The sequence below is a fragment of the Diceros bicornis genome, chromosome 26, assembly GCF_020826845.1.
Source record: "Diceros bicornis minor isolate mBicDic1 chromosome 26, mDicBic1.mat.cur, whole genome shotgun sequence".
NCBI lineage: Eukaryota > Metazoa > Chordata > Mammalia > Perissodactyla > Rhinocerotidae > Diceros > Diceros bicornis.
Genome location: NC_080765.1, coordinates 28,263,649 through 28,289,142, shown reverse-complemented (window position 1 = coordinate 28,289,142; position 25,494 = coordinate 28,263,649). Strand labels below are relative to the sequence as shown.

Genomic DNA, 25,494 nt, shown 5'->3' with positions numbered 1-25,494 from the left:
TCACATAATGTGGTCTTTTGCAACTGGCTTCTTTCACTTAGCATGATATTCAAAAGAAACATGTGAATTTATGTTCCTTTTTTAAAAAAAGTCAGAAAATAACAAATAAAGCTAAATTCCTTATGACCGTCATCCTAGTCCTTCCCCAACTCCCCAAAGATAACCAATGTTTTGAGTTTGTTGCCCAACCTTCCACATCAGAGCTCAGCAAACTTCTTCTGTTAAGGTCCAGATATTTTCGGCTTTGAGAGTCACAAAGTTTCTGCCCTAACTACTCAACTCGACCTTCATAGTGTGAAGGAGTCACAGGCCATAGGTATGTGTATGGGCATGGCTGTGTTCCAATAAAACTTTATTTACAAAAACAGATGGCAGGCCAGATTCAGCTCATGAGCTAGAATTTGCTGACTCCTATTCTGTAGAAACATATAATTCATTTCAAAGTATTAAAAAAGATCCAGAACAAGGGTCGGTGCTCCTGGTTTTTTGTAAATGAAGTTTTACTGGAACATGGCCACACCCATTCATTTACATGTTGTCTACAGTTGCTTTTGTGCTGCTAAAGCAGACTGCTACAAAAGTCTCTATTGACCATCAGGCCCACAAAGCCTAAAATATTTACCATCTGGCCCTTTGCAGAAACAGTTTGCCGAACCCTGCTACAGAAAATATACTCTATTTTTTGTATGCTCTTTTCACCTCCTGTATGAGACTCTATATATGATTCTGCAACTTGTTTTTATTCACTCAACAATATATTTTTGAGATCTATCCATGTTGGTATGTGTAGATCTAATTAACACCTTAACTGCCCCATAGAGTTCCTTTGAATGAATAGACCATATCTTATTTAGCCATTTCCAAACAGACAGACATTTAGGTTGCTTCAATGCTCCACCAGTACAAACAGTGCCCCCATGAACATCCTTCAGCACGCCCCCTTGGGCTCAGGTGCCAGTGCTTCTCCAGGGTTCATAGCAGGAAGACAGAACACGCTCATTTTTCATTGGAATAGACATCGCCCTCCAATGTAGCCAGCCACATCCCCACCCCTAGCCTTACTTGGTAAAGAGGGATTTCAGGGCTGTCAGCAGGCCACAGGTCCCCAGGCCGTTGGTGAATCTGACGCATCTGTCAACAGCTGCAGACGCCAGGCCAAAGAGCTTGTTCACTGAGTGGCTCAGCTCCTGCACACAGTCAATGACCTCCCCGTGCTCCTGGGCAGCAAATACAGACAAACAAAAGGCGCCTCAGACTCGAGAACAAGTGAAGAGACAACACGAAGATGGGGAGACCTCCAAGCCTCCTGACAGTAAAATCTCTTAATAGGGACATCAGCGACGCAGACTCAAACTGTGACAGCTCTTCAAAAGCCTGACCCAGGGAAGAATGGTCTCAGCACCCAGTGAGACACAGACATTAACTCCTGGATGAAAGCATGATCAAATCCTGATATGCATCCCTATATTTTTCATTTCTTTCCTCTTTTTCTGTGACTACAATGGCATCTCTCCCTCTGGCACTCAAGCTAGGATTCAAATTCTTCATATCAAAAAGAATGCAGTACTCATACTCCAAAAGAATGGAGTACTTCATACTCCAAAAGAATGTAGTAACAGGAAAATGCTTCCTTCAGGGGCAAGAATTAACTGAAGTGGAACAACTTTCTAGGTACGTCTCTAGAAAATGGAAAAATGGCAGGAGGCAGCAGACTTTAACTACTGTAAGATCAGTTCTTAAATGTTAACTCTCCTCATGCTAGACAACCTTAATGTCTGCCATGGAAATGACCTCTGTTCCCCCCTGGTGCCCACATGGTGAACCTGCCCCCATAGCACTGTCCATAAATGCCCCGCTCCCGTGCCCATTTGCACATCTGCCTTAAACAAAAGAATGCCAAAATAAGAAATTACTAAATCAGGGAGATAATCAACTTATCCCGAGAATACTTAAGCCCCTTGTTTTGCTAGACCTTTATCGGAGATTTAAACAGAAAATTGGTAGCACGTCTGTGGTCTCGTTTTACATTTGGATTGCAAGAGCCCATGAGGCACTTAGAGCCCATTTTTTGCACACCTGTTCCCACTCTTTGCACACCAGATGCCACCTCACACCTTCTCCAGTGCATCTCACCCCCAACTCTCTGCCTGGCAAACAGAATGATTCCTAATGGCCACGGGCAGTATGACGACATTACCAAAGGCACTGCACTGATCTGGATGAGGAGGTTCTTTTCTTCCATGTCGCCATACTTCAGTTGGTAGGGTTTGTACGGACCATACACAGCATCCACCAGTTCCATGACTTTCACCAAGTTATGCTCATCTTCAGGGAACCAGAAATTAAAGGCAATAATGAACAAAGAATTGGAAATTAATTGTTGGAAAACAACAGGTGAAAGGTATTCTTCTGGAACTTTTCGTGTTTCATCTCAGGGGCAACTACATTTTGTTAATCTGCTTTTATCGTTCATGGAATCTTCAATAATCATGTCAGTAAATATTCTGATAAATTCGGGCTTTGTGTATTATTTGCCTAAAGCACTACCAAAGACACCAGCCCCCATAATCCCACAACCCATCATAGTCAAGAATCTCTTCAAATGATAACCTTCCTCAAGGTCAAGTTCAAGAACTGCTACAGAGAAAAGGCTCTGCAGGAAGAACATTTTTCCATCCTGAGCCTTCCTGGGACTTTATAAAACAGGATACCCCATACACTCAGAATTCCAAAAATTCCTATATTCAACTACATAGAAATTTAAATGTGCATATTCTAAGGCACAGCAATTCAACTCCTAAGAACTCTGTCTTTGGTTGGAATCTAAAATCTGTTCTATAGCCTACAAGGTCCTGTAATGCCTGACCTCAGGAGGTGAAAGAGGGTGGTAGTTGAGTGAAGGCTCTTCTACCAAAGCTCTACTGCTCCCCAGTTATGTGACTGTGTGCAAATGACTTCTCTCTTCTATGCCTGTTTCCTCAACTTTAAAATGAGGTTAACAATGGCATCAATTTTATAAGGTTTTGGTGGACATGACATAAAATAATACATGTCTAGCACACGGTAAGCACTCAATAAACACCAGCTATTTTTGTTATTATTTCTACAGCCTCATCCTCCTTCCCAATCCCCCTAGCTTCCAGCCTTCTCTCATTTCCTCAAAAGCACCAGGCTCCCTTCTAGTCACATGCTGCTCCTTCTGTCTAGAAGGATCTTGTTCTTCCCTACCCCTCTTCATCTGGTCAACTCCTATTCTTCCTTCAATACTCGCTCAGCTCAAGTGAGCCAGTCTCAATCATCTTTGTTTATATACTGTCCTAGAACCATTTTGCTTTTCTTCCAAGTTCTCATCTCACTTTGCAATTATACATCCATCAGTGTGATCATTTGGTTATCTCCCACTGAAAAATACTTATACGAGAGCAGAGACTGAGCACAGCATCCTCAGCATCCAGCACTCCAGTACCAGTCCATTTGTAGTCGAATGAACAAATTAAATACGTGTAACCTATCCATAATGCAGTCATGAAAAAGAACTGTATGAGTATATATAAAACACACACACTCAAACACAAACACTGTTGGGAACCAGGATTCTCACTGGAGGAGAAAAGAGATACAACTGGGAATGGCAAGAGGTGAAAATCTTGCGGTGCTGGATTTGATTTGGAAGTATCAGTATAAACTGGTAATTTTTAAAAAATATGTATTCCCTAGTTCTGTCCACCATAAAGGCCTAGAAGTAACGATAGCCCAGCAAAAATGAGAATCCCTGGTGCCTAGATCTTAGTTTCTAAATACAATTTCCCACTAGAAGAAACCAAACTCCTTGGGAAAATGGCTGATTCCAAGTTTGAGGCATGGAAGGTACACGTTCCTGGAATAGTTTGTGCCAAAAAGCAAGAAAGCACTCAAAGATTGAAAGATACAAGTGCCAGCCTGAAGGGGCAACCACTGACCAAATCTGAAATAATCTGAGCCTCAAAATGAATAATGACAATAACGGATCGTAACACAATGAATAAAAAAATAGTCCATGAGTTCATAGTGATATTAAAGAGAAAGAAAGGAAAATCACTTCTTGACAAAAGAATGCCAGCAAATAAATGTAGAAGGAATCAGAGAATTAGGAAATCACCATTTTATAATCAGCAATGTAAAAGTTTATTCAGGCAAGGATTATCAGTGGATGCTAAAGTCACTAGGTAAATGTTTCTTGAGGAACAGTATATTCCTATGGGCTCAAAGCATCACCCCACAGATTACTTATTAATTACAAAGAGGAATAGATAACTTGACAGTGGAGAGATCTGGCAGATACATTTACCAAGTGACTGATCCAACTCATCACTGATAAGCAGATATTATGTGTCTCCTGATGTGAGGCCATAGGAAGTACACATCATTATCAATGTAGAATTCTTTCCAAAAATGTTTAATCTAAATCTAATCATGAGGAAACGAGACAATTCCAGAACATGGGACATTCTACAAGAATGTCCCTATATTCTTCTATCCTATATACTTCAAAGATATCAATGTCATGAAAGACAAAAGAAAGATGAGATGACTGTCTCAGAGTAAGAGATTAAAGAGACGGGACAACCAAATACAAGATGTGTACATTGACTGGATCTTAATGGGAAGGAGAGGTGGGGAAGCAGCTACAAAGACTTTTATGGAACAACTGGGAAAATTTGAATACAGATTGTATATTAAGAGACAATATTAAATCAATATTAAATTTCTTGGGTTTGACAATGGTAATAAAATATTCTATTAAAGACACATTTACGCACACACACTCATATGCAAAATCTACATATGTATATAATTCAAAATACTGTTTCTGGGTGGTAAGTTAAGAATGATCTTTTTCCTTCCTTGTATTTTCTGGGTTTTCCTATAATGAATACATATTGCTTATTAATTATAGAGTCAACTTAAATTACTTATAAGATTTACTTTTATTTAAAAAATTTACTGTATAATCTTTTATATATTTTGAATTATACCATGTACATGTATTAATTATTAAAATAGAAATATGTTAAAGGCAAAATATAAAGTTAGAAAATATATCTGCAACATACTTGATAAACAATGGGAAAAAACTCTTTACTATGTAAGGATAAATTTTTATTTTATTTTATTTTTTTTAAGATTTTATTTATTTCCCCCCCAAAGCCCCAGTAGATAGTTGTATGTCACAGCTGTACATCCCTCTAGTTGCTGCATGTGGGACACGGCCTCAGCATGGCTGGAGAAGCAGTGAGTCGGTGCAGACCCGGGATCCAAACCCAGGCTGCCAGCAGCGGAGCGCGCACACCCAACCGCTAAGCCACGGGGCCAGCCCAAGGATAAATTTTTAGCAATTGTTGTTTCTAGCAAGTGGGATTATAAGAGACTTTCATTTTGTGTTATGGATTTCTATATCATGAACTTTTATAACGTACTTTGTTGCTTTTTATAATGTATTTAATAATACATTATTTTAAATAAATTGCTCTTATAAATTAACCAGAAATAAACTCTCACACAGAAAAATAGGCATAAAAACAAGCAATTCAAAAGAGAAAAAAATATAATTTTGATACTAAATTTTCAAACTTGCTAGTAATCAATGAAATAAAAAATTAAAATGATACATCATTAATTGTCTAAGAACCTGGCAATGACGGGGAAGGAAAAAAAACACAGTCTAGTGCTGGTGAGGGCACGGGGGAATGGGCACCCTCATTCCCTACTGATAGACAAGAAAATAGGTAGAAACCTTTTAAAGAACAAAATACGATAAATATCTTTAAAATGTTCATTTCTTAGCAACTGTAATTTTTAAACTTATCCTAAGGAATAATCAGAGTTGGGCTCAAAAATTAATGTGTAAAATTGTTCATAATAGTTTTATTTACAATAGTGAATAAAAAAATTAAAGTAAGCCATAGTTATCACAGTTATCATTAAAAACCATGTCTTAGGAAAACATTTAATGACATAAAAAATGCTCATTATATTATTTTAAGCAAAAAAAGAGAATATAAGATTGTATACAACCAATATTTTAAAGTATATATATGTGTGTATATGTGTTTATATGGAAAATGCATATTTTTATTTTAATTACTAGGAGAAAATAGAATGTTGCCAGCAGCTGAGTGATAAAGTTATGGATCGTTTTTATTTTCTTTTATTTTTATGTTTGAGTGTGTTTCCAAAGTATTCTTAAATCAAAAAAATACTTTTTGAAAACCTCAATAGAGTGCTCACTTGGGCAGCACATATATACTGAAAACCTCAATGGGAATCATTAAAAATCTAAACTTCCATGGCTGACTAACAAAGCCCTCTGTATCTGAGTCTTCAGAGGGTGGTTCTCTCTTCTTCAATAACGTCCAGCACCAGTGGGAGGAAGGCAACCTGTTCCTTGCCCTACCTTCATTCTACTCTGCTCCAGCAGGATGTACAGCCTAAACACTCTTTAGCCACTTGGACAACGGCATCCTGGTCCCCTGGAAGCTAATCACATCCTCCGTGCCTCTCTCATAACCACGGCCTGACCGGTGAGCGTGCCAAAAACACCTATGAATCATCAGGAACCTGAACAATAAACACACTCCCTGGAATGTACAAGGTAATTATATGTGAATGTAATTAAAGAGAATAACTATTAAATAAACCACGCTAGTGACACGCAGCAGCCAAATGATAGAACAAGGCCTTCCTGAAGTGATTTCCTGATTTGACAGCAGCATGCGTCAAGAGGTCTGTGTTACTTAAAAGTTTATGATGCTTTTAACATAGATGGAAAACAGCTGGGGAAACGTCACCCCTGCATTGTTTGCCCAAATGGGAATAAGCAGTCCTCTGCTCTCAGGTGCAGCTGGTGAAAGCCCATTTTCCCCATAGCCACCCTTAGTCCTAACATAGCATCCCTGCCCTTAAAAACTTGCTGTTAGGGCCGGCCTGGTGGTATAGTGGTTAAGTTCAGCGCGCTCTGTTTCAGCAGCCCGGGGTTCGTCGTTTGGATCCCAGGTGCGGCCATACACCACTCGTCAAGCCATGCTGTGGCAGGGACCCACATACAAACTAGAGGAAGACTGCCATAGATGTTAGCCCAGGGACGGTCTTCCTCATCAAAAAAAAACAAAACAAAAACTTGCTGTTGCCCCATCAAAAAGCTCCTCTAACCCATCTGTTCTCTTAAACTTACTCTTTAGGTTGAATTGTCTGAGGTTTTATGATGACTTGAAATGGAAGGACACTACCCTCCCAATGCAACTTGCTGCCAACTTGTTGCCACTAATACCTACCTGTCTCTTTTACATTCTAAGCCCCTGCAGAAGTGTCCATCACTTTCCCAGTGCACCTAGGCAGCACTGGTGCTAGGTAAACATATTAAGCAACAACTATTTCCATAATGGCAATGTTTGCATGGAAAAGGCTTCCATATTTGTTGAGAAGGAAAACACTGATCCTTTTCATTTCTGTAAAATCACTCACCTGAAAAGGCAAACAAACCCAGGCCCCACAAGCTTCAAAAAGAGCAAGTAAAGACAAGCAGGAGAGCTGGGAGGAGGAATGTTTACATGCGTGGGGAAGCAGTGCCATCTCCAACCCCTTGGCAAAGTGGGCGGTGGCCTCGTAGAACTCCAGCAGTTTGGTGAGCTCCAGCTCAGGTGCCGCCCTCTCCACACTGGAGCTGAGGCAGATGGGCAGAGAGGGCACCAAGGCCCCCAGGGTCTGAATCAGCAGCACGGTCACCACCTCGTGGGGATTCTTGAAAACCTGCAGTGGGAGAGAGGGACCTGCATCAGCACGGGGACCAAACAGGAGCATACCCTTTAAAGAAGCAGTCCCCTGGATCGCTCAAAGGAATCCCTCCAATAGCTGCAAAGTGGTCTAATCAAGAGCTTTAAGCCCCAAGTTTTCCTCACTGCAAATGTGAACATGCTCAGAAAGCCAAGTAAACTGGCAGGACTTGCAATTTGTCCAGAACAACTGGCTACTTCATGTCTACCACTGGCACCAAGTGCCTCACTATTTTCAAATCAATCAAATGTAGTATTTAGATGGTCACCAAAAATTGGCTAGAGAGAGGACTGTGAACATGACAATGCAGAAATTGGGAACAAATAGAATTAAAGAAGAGTGATTTGGGCTGGCCTCGTGGCTTAGCAGTTAAGTGCATGCGCTCCACTACTGGCGGCCCGGGTTTGGATCCCGGACGCGCACTGATGCACCGCTTCTCCGGCCATGCTGAGACCCCTTCCCACATACAGCAACTAGAAGGATGTGCAACTATGACATACAACTATCTACTGGGGCTTTGGGGGAAAAAAAAAAAGGAGGAGGATTAGCAATAGATGTAGCACAGAGATGGTCTTCCTCAGCAAAAAGAGGAGGATTAGCATGGATGTTAGCTCAGGGTTGATCTTCCTCACACAAAAAAAAAAAAAAAAAAGAAAAGTGAGTCACTGAATCAGAGCTGGAGGACCTCTGAGCAGATTTGCAGACCAGCCTGTAGCCACCTCTCCTCTCGACACAGGTCTTCAGTGAAGGTGGATTTACCTTTTATTCGTAAGGACCACCAGGAATAGCGTATCCAGAGCTTTTTAGATTCTAGATTCACTTATTCATTGAGGCTTTTTTCTAATTCTATATATTATAGATATCTTCGACAAAACTTGAATAATGTACACAGTGAATTTAGACAGAGACTCTCACAGACCCCCCACTGTTGATTAAATGCTTTTTTATAACATAACTTAAATATGCAAAAACATGAAATAAGATATAAGACTATTCTTATGCCAAAAAAGGTATAAGTTTAAAAACTGTACAATCAATAAATTCAAAATTTTATTAGAAAATATCTTAAGATGAATGAAAATGAAAACACTACATAGCAAAACTTATGGGATACCACAAAAGCAGAGCTAAGAGGTAAATTTATAACTGTAAATGCACACATTAAAAAGAAGAGATAAATTAATTACCTAACTGTACACATTAAGGAACTAGAAAAAGAAGAACAAACTAAACCTAATGATAGCAGAAGAATGGAAATAATAAAGATTAGAGCATAGACAAATGAAGCAGAGAATAGAAAATCAATAAAGCAAATCAACAAAACTAGAAGTTGGTTCATTGGAAAGATCAACAAAATGGACAAATCTTTACCTAAATTGACTAAGAAAAAAAGAAAGAAGACGCAAATCACTAAAATCAGATATGAAAGTGGGTATTACTACCAATTTTACAGAAATAAAAAGGATTATAAGAGAATATTATGAACAATTGTATGTCAATAAATTAGATAACCTAGATGAAATGGACAAATTCCTAGAAATGCAATTTACCAAAACTGACTCAAGAAGAAATATAGACCTATAACTAGTAAGGAGATTGAACTGGTAATCGAAAACCTCCCAACAAAGGAAAACCCAGAACCAGATGGCTTCACTGGAAAATTCCACCAAACATTTAAAGAAAAATTAACACCAGTCCTTCTCAAACTTTCTCCAAAAACTGAAGAGGAAGGAGCATGTTATGGTCTGAACTGTGTCCCCCTCAAATTCATATATTGAAGTCCATACCCCCCCAGTATATCAGAATGTGACTGTATGTGGAGGTAGGGCCTTTAAAGAGACAATTAAGGTAAAATGAGGTGATCTGGGTGGGCCCTAATCCAATCTGATTTGTGTCCTTATAAGAAGAGGAGATTAGGACGCAGACACATAGAGGAAAGACCATGTGAGGGCACAGGGAGAAGCAGCCATCTGCAAACCAAGGAGACGGGCCTCAGAAGACACCAACCCTGCCAATACCTTGATCTTGGACTTCCCGCCTCCAGAATTGTGAGAATATAAATTTCTGAGACAGCCCTGATTGCCTAGTGGTTAGAGCTCTGTGCGCTCCGCTTTAGCGGCCCAGGTTCAGTTCCCAGGCATGGAACCACACCACTCACCTGTCAGTAGCCATGCTGTGGCAGTGGCTCTAGAAGAACTAGAAGGACCTACAACTAGAATATACAACTATGTACTGGGGCTTTGGGCAGGAAAAAAAAAAAGAGACAAAGATTGGCAACAGATATTAGCTCAGGGCGAATCTTTCCCAGAAAAAAAAAAGAAAGAAAGAAAGAAAGAAATTTCTGTTGTTTAAGCCACCCAGCCTATGGTACTTTATTATAGCAGCCCTAGCAAACTAACACAGAACACTTCCTAACTCATCCTATGAGGCCAGCATTATCCTGATATCAAAGCCAGATAGATAGAAAAAGAGAAGAAAATTATATATCAATATCCCTTATGAATACACATTCAAAAATCCTAAACAAAATACTGGTAAGCCCAATTCAGCAGTGCATTAAAAGGATTATGCACCATGACCAAGTGATCTCCAGAATGCAAGGATGGTTCAACATATAAAAATCAATCAATGTAACATACCACATTAACAGAATGAAGGGAAAAACACATGATCATTTCAATTAATGCAGAAAGAGCATTTGACAAAATTCAACACCGTTTCATGAAAAAAAAAATTCAGTAAACTTGTAGTAGACAGGAATCTCCTCAATATGATAAAGACCATACCTGAAAAACCCACAGTTAACATAATACTCAATGGTGAAAGAATGAAAGCTTTTCCCCTAAGATCAGGACTAAGACAAGGATGACTGCTTTTGCCACTTCTATTCAACATATTGCTCTAGCCAGAGCAACTGGACAAGAAAAAGAAATAAAAGGCATCCAAATTGGAAAGGAAGAAGTAAAGTTCTCTCTATTCACAAATGACACAATCGTATATGTAGAAAACCCTAAAGAATTCACATACACCAAAAAAACTGTTAAAGAGTTAATAAACAAATTCAGCAAAGTTGCAGGATATAAAATCAACATGCAAAAATCAGCTGCCTTTCCATACACTAGCAATGAACAATTGAAAAGTAAATTAAGAAAACAATTCCACTTATAACAGCATTAAAAAGAATAAAATAATTAGGAATAAATGTAACCAAGGAGCTGAAAGACTTGTATACTGAAAACAACAAAACACTGCTGAAAGAAATTAAAGAAGACACAAATAAAATGGAAAACATTCCATGTTCATGAATTAGAAGACTCAATATTGTTAAGATGGTACCGCTACCCAAAGCAATCCACAGCTTCAAAGCAATCCCAATGACATTTTCTGGAGAAATAGGAAAACTCATCCTAAAATTCATACGGAATTTCAGGGGACCCCAAATAGCCAAAACAATCTTGAAAAAGAAGAACAACATTGGTAGTCTCACACTCTTCGATTTCAAAACTTACTACAAAACTACAATAATCAAAACAGTGTGGTACTGGCAGAAGGACAGACAAATAGCCTAATGGAATAGAATAAAGAGCCCAGAAATAAACTCTCACATGCATGGTCAAATGACTTTCAACAAGGGTGCCAAAACCATTCAGTGGGGGAAAGGATAGTCTTTTCAACAAATGGTGCTCAGAAAACTGGATATCCACATGCAAACGAAAGAAGCTGAACCCTTACCTTACACCATATACAAAAATTAACTCAAAATTAAACAGATGTAAACATTAAGAGCTAAACTATAAAACTCTTAGAGGAAAGCATAGGGGAAAATTCTCATGACCTGGGATTGAGCAATAGTTTCTTAAGTATGATACCAAAAGCCTGGGCAACAAAAGAAATTGGACTACACTGAACTTTAAAAATTTTGTGCATCAAAAGGTACTACAAGAAAGTAAAACAACAACCCACAGAAAGGGAGAAAATATTTGCAAATCATATATCTGATAAGAGATTGCTATCCAGAATATATAAAGAACTCCTACAACTCAACAACATAAAAACAAACAGCCCAACTCAAAATGGACAAAAGACTTTAACAGACATTTCTAAAAAGAAGATAATACAAATGGCCAATAAGCACATGAATAAATTATAACATCATTAGTCATTAGGGAAATACAAATCAAAACCACAATGAGATACCACTGCACACCTACTAGGATGGCTATTATAAAAAAAGTGGAGATCTTCTTCCTGAGTGGTCTTGGTGGTTTTTGCGTAATTGCTGCTGATAGCAAGATGTCTTCAGGAAACGCCAAAATTGGGCACCCTGCCCCTAACTTCAAAGCCACGGATGTTATGCCAGATGGTCAGTTCAAAGATATCAGCCTGTCTGACTACAAAGGAAAATATGTTGTGTTCTTTTACCCTCTCGACTTCACCTTTGTGTGCCCCACAGAGATCACTGCTTTCAGTGATAGGGCAGAAGAATTTAAGAAACTCAACTGCCAAGTGATTGGTGCTTCTCTGGATTCTCACTTCTGTCATCTAGCATGGATCAACATACATAAGAAACAAGGAGGACGGGACCCACGAATATTCCCTTGGTATCAGACCCAAAGCTCACCATTGCTCAGGACTATGGGGTCTTAAAAGCAGATGAAGGCATCTCGTTCAGGGGCCTCTTTATCATTGACGATAAAGGTATCCTTCGGCAGATAACTGTAAACGACCTCCGTGTTGGCCGCTCGGTGGATGAGACTCTGAGACTAGTTCAGGCCTTCCAGTTCACTGACAAACATGGGGAAGTGTGCCCAGCTGGCTGGAAGCCTGGCAGTGATACCATCAAACCTGATGTCTAGAAGAGCAAAGAATATTTCTCTAAGCAGAAATGAGCCACTGGGCCATTTTAGGGCCAGGCTGCAGTGGGCAGCCATGAGAACAAAACTATTGTCCTGCTTAAAATACAAGACCTTAGACTCAACCCCGATATGGTATGGGACAGGACAGACTTTTCCTGCAGGGGTTGGGGAGGCCAGCCTTCCTTCCTCTGGAGGGAATGGCCTGAGCTGTGCTGTGGGGCAGGCCAACTGATGTGTATAGTAGTGGGACATCACTTTTGATCTTTTGTAGTTTCTATTAAACTTGAACTGAGAAAAAAAAAATGGAAAATGACAAGTGTTGACAAGGATGTAGAGAAACTGAAACCCTCATGCATTGCTAGTGGGAATGTAAAATAGTGCAGCTGTTGTGGAAAACAGTTTGGCAGCTCCTCAAAACATTAAAGAATTACAATATGATCCAGCAATTCCATTCCTAGTTATATACCCAAAAGAATTGAAAACAGGGACACAAAAAGATACGCGTGCACCTATGTTCACAGTAGCATTATTTACAATAGCCAAAAGGTAGAAGCAATCCAAGTCTATCAACAGATTAATGGATAAACAAAATGTGGTATATACATACAATGGAATATTATTCAGCCTTAAAAAGGAATGAAATTCTGATACATGTTACAACATGGATGATGCCTGAAAACATTTTGCTTAATGAAATAAGCCAGACAAAAGTCAAATATTGTATGATTCTACTTATATGAGGTATCTAGAATAGGAAAATTTATAGACAGTAGAATAGAGGTCACAGGGGTCGAGGGAGGGGGGAATGGAGAGTTATTGCTTAATGGGTACAAAGTTTGTTTGGGATGATGAAAAAGTTCTATAAACAGACGGTGGTGATAGTTAATCAACTTGTGAATATACTTAACGACACTTAACTGTACACTTAAAAATGGCTACAGTGGTAAATTTTGTTATATATATTTTACTACAATAAAAAAATTTTTAACTATAAAACCAATAAAATTCAAAATAATAGGAGAGATGAAGATGATATTCTACTGCAACTAAACTGCCTTTTTCATCATTAATTTGATCTGATTGCCAGAGCACAGGTTCTTTTGAGTTCGGCATTGTGGTGTGTGATGAGAATTCTCACACTGCTTCTATTTCCATTCAAACATTAAGAAGACATTAAGATGGCTATGGCATTAAACAGCACTCAGTTGACAACACCACTTATATCATATAAGTATTCAGTTTGTTTCTGTTCTTTTCTCATTGGCCCCCAAAAGAATAGGGGTACCAATGTGACTATCGACACAAACGCACCCACCGAAATCACACAGCAGCAATTAGTTATAAGGTGGTCACGTGAATGATCCAAAATATGCTTATATTTTTTCTTAGATTATTACCAAAATGGAAAACAAATTTTTAAAATTCTCATAGATAACTCACAAAACTTCAATGAACACCTGTTTAGTTTGATAAACCTCCCTGCTAGAGTCTGAGAGAAAGAAAGAAAGAACCAAACAAACCCAACAGATAACAAAACAACCAATTAATATTTCCTGAGCAACAGTCTTCCAACGATCTACTGGATGTCACCATTAGGCTGAGCCACTCTCACGTGGAATTTAGAAGTATCAAAAATGGGAATTCATTATTTCCTCACTGACCTCCCCAGACTTGTTCCCCTCAACTTCTCTATTTCTCTCAGTAGCATCTCCAGTCAACCAGAATAAAAAATCTCCCTTTCGACTTTCCTTTCTTTCATCATTTGCCAGGTCCTAACAACTGTTCACTCTTGAACTGGATGCCTTGCACTCCACTACCATCACCATCCTAGACCAGACAAAGCTTCTTACCTTGTCTCTAATCTTTCCTCATCAATTCACCATATACACTACCACCCAATTCATTATTTCTAAATGTTATTTTAAAATTTTACTTACATTTTAAATGTTTAAATATTGTAAGAATTATAAATTATTAACATTTTGCCACTTTTGCTTTATTTCTAGCACGGACATCACGACACATCACCTCAGCACGTATCTCTTAAAAACAAGGGTATCCTCCTACGTTACAACACTACAACTAATCAAACGCGACCTTGATGTAACACCTTTACCTACCTTACTCCACGTTCAAATTTCCCCAGTTGTCCCTTTAATGCCCTGGATGGTTTCCTTGTCATCATGCAGAATCCAATCAAGGCTCATGCGATTACATTTAGTTGTTATATTTTTTTGTCTTCTTTAATCTAAAAACAATTCCCCAACTTTTTTTCTTTCATGGCACTAACATTTTTGAAGAGTCCAGGACAGTTAGTTGTTTTGCAAAACTGTCTTTAATTTGAATTTGTCTGTGTGTTTCCTCAGGATAGCATTAGGGTTAAGCCTTTTTGGCAGAGAAAATATATAGGTGATGTTTTGACACTAAAATCATTCTTTATTTCCTCTTCTTCTTTTTATTTTTTGTGAGGAAGATCGGCCCTGAGCTAACATCTGCCAATCCTCCTCTTTTTGCTGAGGAAGACTGGCCCTGGGCTAACATCCATGCCCATCTTCCTCCACTTTACATGGGACGCCGCCACAGCATGGCTTGACAAGCGGTGGGTTGGTGTGCACCCGGGATCCAAACCGGCGAACCCTGGGCCAGCCCCCTAAAGTCATTCTTAAAATAGTAATGTCATCATTCACTTATTGCTCCAGAGTCTCATTATTTTCTAGAGAATGCCAAACTCCGGTGGCTTGATTTCAAAGTTTCTCCATTGTATGTTCCCACTCCCTACACACATCGCCGCGCAATACAAACCCTCCTCTCCAGCCAACGCATACCCCTCACTATCCCCCAAACATGCTCATGTGAGAGAATCACAAAGACCTTCAGATATCACCCAGTCCGACTGCCTCATTTGACAGAAGAAACATTTTACTACAAGAAAGGAAGGGATCAAAGGAAGAGATGAAAATTATTCTTGTCCAGAAAAGGAAATCCTCACTCCTCTCTATATACAGTGAGAAAGGACTGAGCAATGAATATCTACTTCACTCTTATCTCCTACTTAAATAACCTGGGGGCAGGGGGAAAAATTAGACTAAATGACTCTATTCTAAAGAGTTCTAATTGGTTGGTCAGCTGAAACTATAAAGTTATATCCTAGACCTTCAGAGGCATTTTTTTAATGCTTGTTTCAATTAAAACATGCTGGGTCCTTTACGCTCAATGGTGTCTTCTTTCCTTTAAAGTGACCTGGCAAAAGGGATTTTCTGGCCCTCGGCCAAAGAGCAACCAAAAAGTTCACAGACTCTAAGACCAAACTTATCAACTAGGACTACAGAATTAACCTAAATAGCCCACACAAAAACAATCTGACTCTACCTTATACTATATACAAAAATTAATTTAAGATGGACCATAGACCTAACTGTAAAAGCTAAACAAGCTTCTAGAAGAAAACACAGAAGAATATCTTTGCAACTTGGGGGTTGGTTATGGTTTCTTAGGATATAGAAAGCAATAACCACAAAAGAAAAAATTGAAAAATTAGGTTTCATCAAAATCAATATCTCTGCTCAAGCCACAGGCTGAAAGAAAATATCTACAAAACATATCTGACAAACGGCTTGTATCTGGAATATACAAAGAACTCCTACAACTCAATAAAAAAAGGCAAATAACTCAATTTTTTTAAATGGGTAAAAGACCTGGGGGCCGGCCCCGTGGCTTAGTGGTTAAGTGCTCATGCTCCGCTGCTAGCGGCCCGGGTTCGAATCCCGGGCGCGCACCAACGCACCACTTCTCCCACCATGCTGAGGCCGCGTCCCACACACAGCAACTAGAAGGACGTGCAACTATGACATACAACTATCTACTGGGGCCTTGGGGAAAAAAAGGCGGAGGATTGGCAATAGATGTTAGCTCAGAGCCGGTCTTCCTCAGCAAAAAGAGGAGGATTAGCATGGATGTTAGCTCAGGGCTGATCTTCCTCACAAAAAAAAAAAAAAAGACCTGAAGAGACACTTCACAAAGGAAGATATAAGCACGTGACAAGGTGCTCGACATCCTTAGTCATCAGGGAAATGCAAATTAAAACCACAATGAGATTCTATAACACACCCACCAGAATGGCTAAGATTAAAAAAGACCTGACAACATCCAATGTTGGCAAGGATGTGGAGCAATCAGAACTCTCACACACTTGTGTTGTGGGAGTGTAAAAAGTACAACCACTTTGGAAAAATGTCTGGCAGTTTCTTATAAATTTAAATATGCACTGGGCCTGCCCCATGGCTTAGCAGTTGAGTGCACGCGCTCCCCTGCTGGCGGCCCGGGTTCAGATCCCGGGCGTGCACTGATGCACTGCTTCTCTGGCCATGCTGGGGCTGCGTCCCACATACATCAACTAGAAGGATGTGCAGCTATGACATACAACTATCTACTGGGGCTTTGGGGGAAAATAAATAAATAAATAAATGAAATTTAAATAAATAAATAAATTTAAATATGCACCTACCCTATAACCCAGCAATTCCATTCCTAGGTATCTACCCAAGAGATATGAACACATGTATCAACAAAAAGAATTTTAGAACAATGTTCGGAGCAGCTTTATGCATAATAGCCCAAAACTGGAAATAGCCCAAGTGTCCATCAATAAGAGAATGAATAAACACACTGTGGTATATTCATGCCATATAATAGCATTCAGCAATAAAAAGGAAGAAACTACTAATACACACAACATGAATACATCTCAAAAATATGCTGAATGCAAGAAGCCTTACCAAAAGAACACACACTGTATGATTCCATTTATATGAAATTCTAAAACAGGCTCAACTAATTTATGACGGAAAAAAATCAGAACAGTGGTTGCCTTCAGGGGTGTTGAAATAAAGATTGAGAAGGAGCATGAGAGAACTTTCTGGGGTGATGGTATTGTTCTGTATCTTGACAGGGGATTAGGTTACATAGGTATCTGTATTTGTCAAAACTAATCAAATGGCATATTTAAGACCATTGCATTTCACAATTTTACCTCAAAAAACCTGTAAACAAATATTAGCTAGTTGATATGTACGTTCTGAAGTGACTAATGTTTGCAACTTACTTTGAAATGTATCAAAAAAACAAGATGGGTCAATGAATGGATAGACACATGGATAGATGGATAAATCTGTGATAAAGCAAGTACAGCAAAATGTTCACTGTAGAACCTAGGAGGTGGGTATATGGGTGTTCACTGCACAATTCTTTCAATTTTTTTATATGTTGGAAAATTTTCATATTAAAATACTGGGAATAAAATTCTGAAAGAGACACATTTACCCCGGCGCCTTTGGTTTTCTTTTGCACTATACTGAGCTTCAGGAGATGACAGCCACCTATCATGCTTACATCTGAAAAGAAAATGGGCCATTGGCCAAAAGCATAAATTAGCACAAACTCATGTCTTACAAAATTTGGGATGAGACCCAAACACAAGTTTGAGAAGTCAAAACTCTTTTTCTTAAATGATGAAGAAAGACATTTGTACGCACGGACATGAACTGTTTTTATCCTCATGATACAAGCAGTAGAAGAGGCAAGGACACATAAATGAGTGCAGACGGACAGGGTCACTGAAAATTGATGATTACTGGGGTCGGCTGGGTGGCGTAGCGGTTAAGTTCGCGTATTCTGGTTCAGCAGCAGCCTGGGGTTCGCCAGTTTGGATCCTGGGCACGGACTTACTCACCACTCATCAAGCCACGCTGAGGCAGCATCCCACACAGAAGAGCTACAAATCTACAGCTATGTACTGGGGCTTTGGGGAGAAAAAAGAAAAAGAGGAAGATTGGCAACAGATGTTAGCTCAGGGCCAATTTTCCTCAAAAAAAGAAGAAAATTTATGATTACATAAAAACTGTGAAACTTCTACTTCATTTGGGGGGCTTTTGTTTGTTTGTTTTGTTTTGTTTTTTAAGTCTGAACGAGGTTGCTTCAAGGAGAAAGAAATGAGGATGGAGAAGAGTCCTTTAACCACCTTGACTGACAAGACCCTGTACAAGGAATTCTCTCCAACTACAGTTGAGTTCATTCCAGCAAATGACTGATGAACATCTGAAGGGCGATTCACAAATCATCTTGAAAAAAATATAATAAGCCACACCACAAACAGACCAGTTAGTCATTGCTCAGAAGTAAGATAGCCTTTTCCCCTTCTAAAAGAGGAGCACCTTCTGGCATCAAGACAAGAGAAAACAGTTTGTACCCTTCATGGCTGACAATACCCAGAGACTTTGGGATAGTGAGTGATGCAAAGCTTCCATTTGAAGTGAAGTTGCCCCGTCTCCACCTCTCCCCTTACGTCAGAGGATGCCTTTAAAATTATCCTCTTCCTCTAACTCTTGGTGTACTGTGAGAACAAGGGAACTAACTTTAGGCCAGGTAAATTTTACCTGAAGTTAAGATAAAAACAATCTTGTTCACTCAAACACCACCTGACTAAGGGCCTCCTGCTTTCAGATCAGAAGATAATGGCCTTCAGGAATTCCAGGCTCCCTCGCGGAACAACAAGCAACATTGTCACATTAGATTCTATTTAAGATATAGATAAGAGTGATAAGAAGAGTTTTAACGGAGACCTAAAGATTTTACTGCCTTGTGTTTTGAAGCATATCTTTTAACCCCTTTGGTGACGGCAGCAAATTGGGAGGTTCTTCAAGCGAGGCTCTTCTGCTCTGCATTTGAAAGAGACCACACCCATTCCCCTGTCACCACGGGCTTTGTTCTCCCTAGAACCCAAAGGAGCTGTTACCTGCGTAGCCCATTGGATTTGCGTGTGCCAAGCACCGAGCAAGGCGTCGTAGAGCCCAGTAAGCTGCCGGTCCAGGGGTACGTCACTCTGACACAGCTCTTGCCAGGCTGCTAAAAGCGGCACCTGCAGAGACGGAACAAAGAGGGCCTTATGGGTACACCAGGCCATGCTGCCTGCTAAAACTGCCCTGCCCTTCTACCAAGGCAAGTGTTTTACCTCTGCCTACTATCCTGAGCAATCTGGTAACCACTGATGACCATTCACTTCAAAAAAAGGCCAGAAAAAAATCCCAAAACACCTGCGCTGATCATCAATCAAAGCTTGAATCTGCTGCCCTCTAAGTGATCCTTTCTCCTTTTATCTTGCCCCCAAAGCATGCCAATATACTTCCATTCAGCATGCTACCACTCTTCTGAATAGACCTTAGAGGTGTGTGTTTTAGCTTCACGTCCTAACACTACTGCTTAAAAGACAGATGAGGACTTGAAGGAATTAGGTTAGCCCAAGAAGCTGTCAAGTTTTTTAGTAATCTAACTTCAACAACCCTTGAAAATATGTAAAATTCTTACAGCTTGCTGAGGGCATATTAAAGCTTAAGACACGAATCTCCCTTAAAAGACAAAAATAGGAAAAATTAAAACAACTTTTCAGTCTGTAAATGGAATCCAGTTATAAATACAAATGAGGCTAAAATTGATTATTCTTTTTCCAACTGGCAATTAAATGAATCTATAAAGGCTGGACCAAGAGCACCCCCTACTGGCTAATTGAAAGAAAAAGACCTGAGGCTGAGGAGGCAAATATTTTTAACTTTGAGTATGAAACTGGGATTCTGTTGCCCAGTGTTATAAGCATTCCACAATCATAATCACTCAAGAGTTCTCACCTTGTGACACTTGTAGTAATACGCAAGAAGCTGGGGCATCCGGTCAATTTCAGTAAAAACCTTCACAAACACTTTGGACTGATCTAAAGGAGAACAACATAAAACATGTCCACACTGTTAGCAGGTTTCTGTTGCAGCCAAGATAAGGAATTCACCAGGGTAAGTGTGGATATATGTAAGCTAGGATTCAGAAGCTCCCACCTAGACAACGAATTAACTCAGGCATGGAGATCACGAATATGAAAAATACGTAAAGTTAAGGGCAGAACAGATGACTCAATCAGACACCACACGCTCTGGCTTGTTTAGAATAATGCATCAATAAGCATCATTAATACAGCTAAGATTATACATGTGAATAGCAAAGTGAGTTCGAGTCAGGATGGGGACGGGGGTGGGAGGAGCTGGGCTGTAACACTGGAGGCAGCTCTCACTCTCCGGTTGGGCAACGGCAGGGGGAGCGCCTCCTTCACTTCTGTGCTTTAGACAACTCACCTGCCTCATGTCGTCCTGGCCTGACTAGAATCAGAGAATGTCAGCAACAGAAAGGTATCTTAAATAACCATTAATCGACCTCATTTGACAGGTGAGGACACCATAGCCCAGAGAGCTTCAGTCACCTGCAGCTCAATGGCAGGACTGCTAAACATAGTACAGGTTGAACGACATGAAACTCCTGCTACTCAATTTCTGACCTACAAAGGCAGCAATTTCATATGACTCAATCTAATATTTATATGAACTAAAAAATATTCACACAAGCAGACCTTCTCTCAGGTGCCAAAAACAAATCATGCTCTTTACTGCCCCAGGGCCTTTGTACTTACTATGTCTTGGAATGATATTCTGGCTCTCTGTGTGGCTGTCGCCTTATCAGAAGGGCCTTTCCCAATCAGCCCACCTATATTAGGTTCCCCCTGCTATTCCCTATCACATCTTCCCCTTCATAGAACTAATCACAATCCATATTATTCTATTTAGTTACTTGTATAACAGCTTATTGTCTTTCTCACTCTTGGAAATAAAAGCTCCATGAGGGCCATGACCTTTCCTGTCTTGTTTCACTGTTCCTAGAAATCAGCACAGCACACAGCAGGCACTCAAAAAAACACAGTAAGTTAATGATGTTTTCAAATAGCACTGTTTTTCAGCATTATAAGTAGCATGTTCAAGGTGGAAAAAATGGAAAACAATAAGTAAGAAGAAAAATTTGCTATAATCCTATCACACTCTGTTAAACACTATCAACATTTGGCTGTATATTCAAAGAATACCTTTAGAAAGAAACTGTTATAATGTGTACTGCTCTGAATATATAATCATAATTTTAAAAATTTCTACCCAACGAAGTAGAATTTGTTATTTCTTAAAACAAATAATAAAGCAGAATTTGCCAATATAGCAAACCCATTTAGTAAAAGCATTGTAAAACTTCAAAGTAATAATATGTAGGTCTTTAGCTCCTATAGAGGAATGCCAGTTTTTCAAGACTAGTACATTAAATTAAACAGATAAAAAAAAAAAAACAGATAAATTGGTAAAACTGGGGGAAGTTAATTTTAATTAAATTAAAAAGAAGGAAAGAAAAAAAAAAAACCTGAGCTAACAGGTGCCCAACGTTTTTATATCTGCTTTGTTCCCCTTCATCTCTTAGAAGCCCAATAAGGAAAAGCCGTAATAGCAACTACCGCAGTGATAACCCAGCTAAACTTCGGAGACCTCCCAGCAGATCTCAATTTAATGGGCAGGAATTCATGTTAGAAAATGGCTATTTGCCTTTAAAATGTTTATTTTCATAAGATCACTTAAATAAATGAATCCTCCCGCTACATGTAAAATTATACTACAAAAAGTTGCTTCAGCTTATCGACTGAATTCATTGGTTGTATAAAATGCAGTAGGCATGTGTACTTGGAGACTGGCACTCTGGGAGAGAGAGAGAGAGGGAAATGTGCTGGGGATGTACTAATTTATCAGGGATTTCTCTTTAAAAACTGTTAGGTAAAGAAGCACCTTGGCCTTCCAGGAAAGATGGCTGATTAAAGAGCACATTACTTTTGGAGGGGAGGAGGGGCCCTTCCTGCTACTCACCAAAATTAACCACCAAAAGAAAAATACAATACCATTCATCTGTGTTGAAGCAAGGAAAATATCTGTACTGCAAACTTCAAAGGATGCCAATCAAATATTCAGTCATTTTGGTCCAAGATGAGGGGAGGCTGGGAGAACTCCGGACGTAAGCATGGAGCAGCATGGTAGACAGGTAAAGGCCGGGAGCAAAGGGAGGCCTGGGCAATACGTGGGAAGAAGGCCTGGTTCTGCGTCAGCCCAGCAGTGGGGACAGCCCACAGGGCTGGAAAATGCCATTTTCCGCCTTCTGAGTCGGCATCCTGCCTACAGAGAGTCAGGTCTGGAATCAAGCCTGATTCAAATTTGTGAACGAAAGCTGTCATATACAGCTTACCCCAAAAACCAAAGCCCATGATCCTGACCCAGAGGGCATCATTCCAACATGATGTCAGCTCCAAGTAGCCAAGTCACCCAGAAGGAAAGGAAAACCACTTGAATTCATGGAGCCCCCACCTCCCCGCCCCACTCCTACTTCCCCACCCCCCCACAACTGGATGTGTACCCCAACCACACAAGTGAGCTCCAGGGGTCTGCAGTTGCAACAAATTCATGAGAAAATGTGAGGAACAAAGCTGCCAGACGGTGACTTTCGAAAAGCCCAGCTCCTGTCCTAGAATCCTGCTAATGAGGAGAAGACTCAAAATAGAGAACCGACAAACGGGGAAGATATGGAACGAACAGGCTGAAGATGAGTACCGAATCCCTTCACTTTAGGCAACTGAAGAGGACAACAGAGAATGGAGCATTGAAATCAAGGGCAAGACGAAGGTTCTCGATAAAGCCCAGGAAACAAGGAGGAGCCTCCAAGGAGATCCCATGCCCACTATTTTTCAGTAAATAGCAGGCCCAGAAAAAAGCACCCATATACAAATGTGAACAAACAAAAAATTCCACGATGGGACCTATGCAAAAGTACCACATTGGGGGAAAAAGAAAAAGAACAGACAGGCAGAAGGTGCATCAAGAGAGTACTTTGAGAACAACCAGAGAGAAGATAACAAGGAAGCAGAGGAAACACCACTATAAACCAATCAGACCTAACAGACAGAACACTCCACCCAACAACAGCAGAATACACATTTTTCTCAAGTGTCCATGGTACATTCTTCAAGACAGACCATACCTTAGGCCAGAAAACAAGTCTAAATAAATTTTAAAACACTGAAATCATATAGATCATATAGTATCTTCCGTCACAATGGAATAAAACTAGAAATCAACAGAAGAAAGAAAATTGGAAAATTCACAAACATGGAAATTAAACAACACACTCTTAAGCAACCAATGGGTCAAAGAAAGCAACCAATGGGTCAAAGAAGATACTACAAGGGAAAGTGTAAAATATCTTGAGACAAATGAAAACAAAAATGCAACATACCAAAACTTACGGGATGCCACAAAAGCAGCGCTAAGAGCTAATTTACAGCTGTAAATGCTTACATTAAAAAGAAGAAAGATCTCAAATCAACAATTTAAATTTTACTTCCTAAAGAACTAGGAAAAAATAGAACAAACTAAACCCAAAGCTAGCAGAAGGGAGGAAATAATAAAGATTAGAGCAGAGATAAATAAAATAGAGAATATAGAAAGAAAAGAGAAAAGTCAATGGAACTAAGAGTTGATTCTCTGAAAAGATGAACAAAATTGAAAAACTTGTATTTAAATTCACTAAGAAAAAGAGAAAAGACTCACATAAATAAAATCAGAAATGAAAGAGGGGACATTACTACCGATTTTACAGAAATAAAAAGGATTATAAGAAAGTACTATGAACAATTATACATCAACAAAATGGATAAACTAGATGAAATGGACAAATTTTTGCAAACACACCACCTTCCAAGACTGAATCATGAAGAAACAGGAACTCTGAATACACCTAAAACTAGACAATAAATCAGTCACCAAAAACCACTCAACAAAGAAAAGCACACCAGATGGCTTCATTGATGAATTTTACTAAACACTTAAAGAAGAACTAATGCCAATGCTTTTCAAACTCCTCCAAAAAACTGAAGAGGTGAGAATACTTAATTCATTCTATGAGGCCAGCATTAACCTGATACCAAAGCCAGACAAAGACACCACAAGAAAAGAAACCTACAGACCAATATCCCTGATGAATATTGATGCAAAAATCCTCAACAAAATACTAGTAAACCAAATTCAACAGCTCATTAAAAGGATTATAGGGCCGGCCCCATGGCTTAGCAGTTAAGTGCTGGCGCTCCGCTGCTGGTGGCCCAGGTTCGGATCCCAGGCGCGCACCGGCACACTGCTTGTCTGGCCATGCTGAGGCCGCGTCCCACATACAGCAACTAGAAGGATGTGCAGCTATGACATACAACTATCTACTGGGGCTTTGGGGGAAAAAATAAATAAATAAAATTATAAAAAAAAAAAAAAAAGGATTATACACCATGACCAAGTAGGATTTATTCCTAGGATGCAAGGATGGTTCAACATATGAAAATCAATGAGTGTAATACACCACATTAACAGAATGAAGGAAAAAAATCTACATGATCATCCCAACTGATGCAGAAAACCATTTGAACAATTCAACACTCTTTCATGATATAAACACTCAACAAACTAGGAATAAAAGCAGACTACCTCAACATAACAAAGGCCATATATGAAAAGCCCCCAGCTAATGTAATACTCAATGGTGAAAGACCATTTCAAACTTTTCCTCTGAGATCAGCAACAAGACAAGGATGCCTACTTCTGCCACTTCTATTCAGCTTAGTACTGGAAGTCCTAGACAGAGTAAGTAGGCAAGAAAAAGAAATAAAAGCATTCAAACAGGAAAGGAAGAAGGAAAATTATCTTTGTTTGCAGATGATATGATCTTGTATATAGAAAACTCTAAAGATTCAAAAAAAAAACCTGTTAGAACTAATAAGCAAATTCAGCAAAGTTGCTGAACACAAAACCAACACACAAAAATCAATTGTTTCTAACACTAAAAATGAACCACCTGAAAAGGAAATTAAGAAAACAATTCCATTTACAATAGC

General features: G+C 39.4%; 1 protein-coding gene and 1 pseudogene across 1 annotated transcript in view; one reads left to right on the top strand and one right to left on the bottom strand.

Moving 5' to 3' along the window:
* Positions 1-25,494, bottom strand: part of COG7 (component of oligomeric golgi complex 7) — a 75,206-nt gene that overhangs the window by 34,546 nt on the left and 15,166 nt on the right. The window contains exons 5-9 of the mRNA XM_058569868.1: positions 20,342-20,424; positions 19,456-19,578; positions 7,587-7,785; positions 2,198-2,325; positions 1,063-1,217 (exon numbers count right to left, since the gene is read on the bottom strand). Coding sequence (XP_058425851.1) covers positions 1,063-1,217; positions 2,198-2,325; positions 7,587-7,785; positions 19,456-19,578; positions 20,342-20,424 — 688 coding nt within the window. The remainder of the gene's footprint in view (positions 1-1,062; positions 1,218-2,197; positions 2,326-7,586; positions 7,786-19,455; positions 19,579-20,341; positions 20,425-25,494) is intronic.
* On the top strand, positions 12,071-12,698 carry LOC131422542 (peroxiredoxin-1-like; annotated as a pseudogene).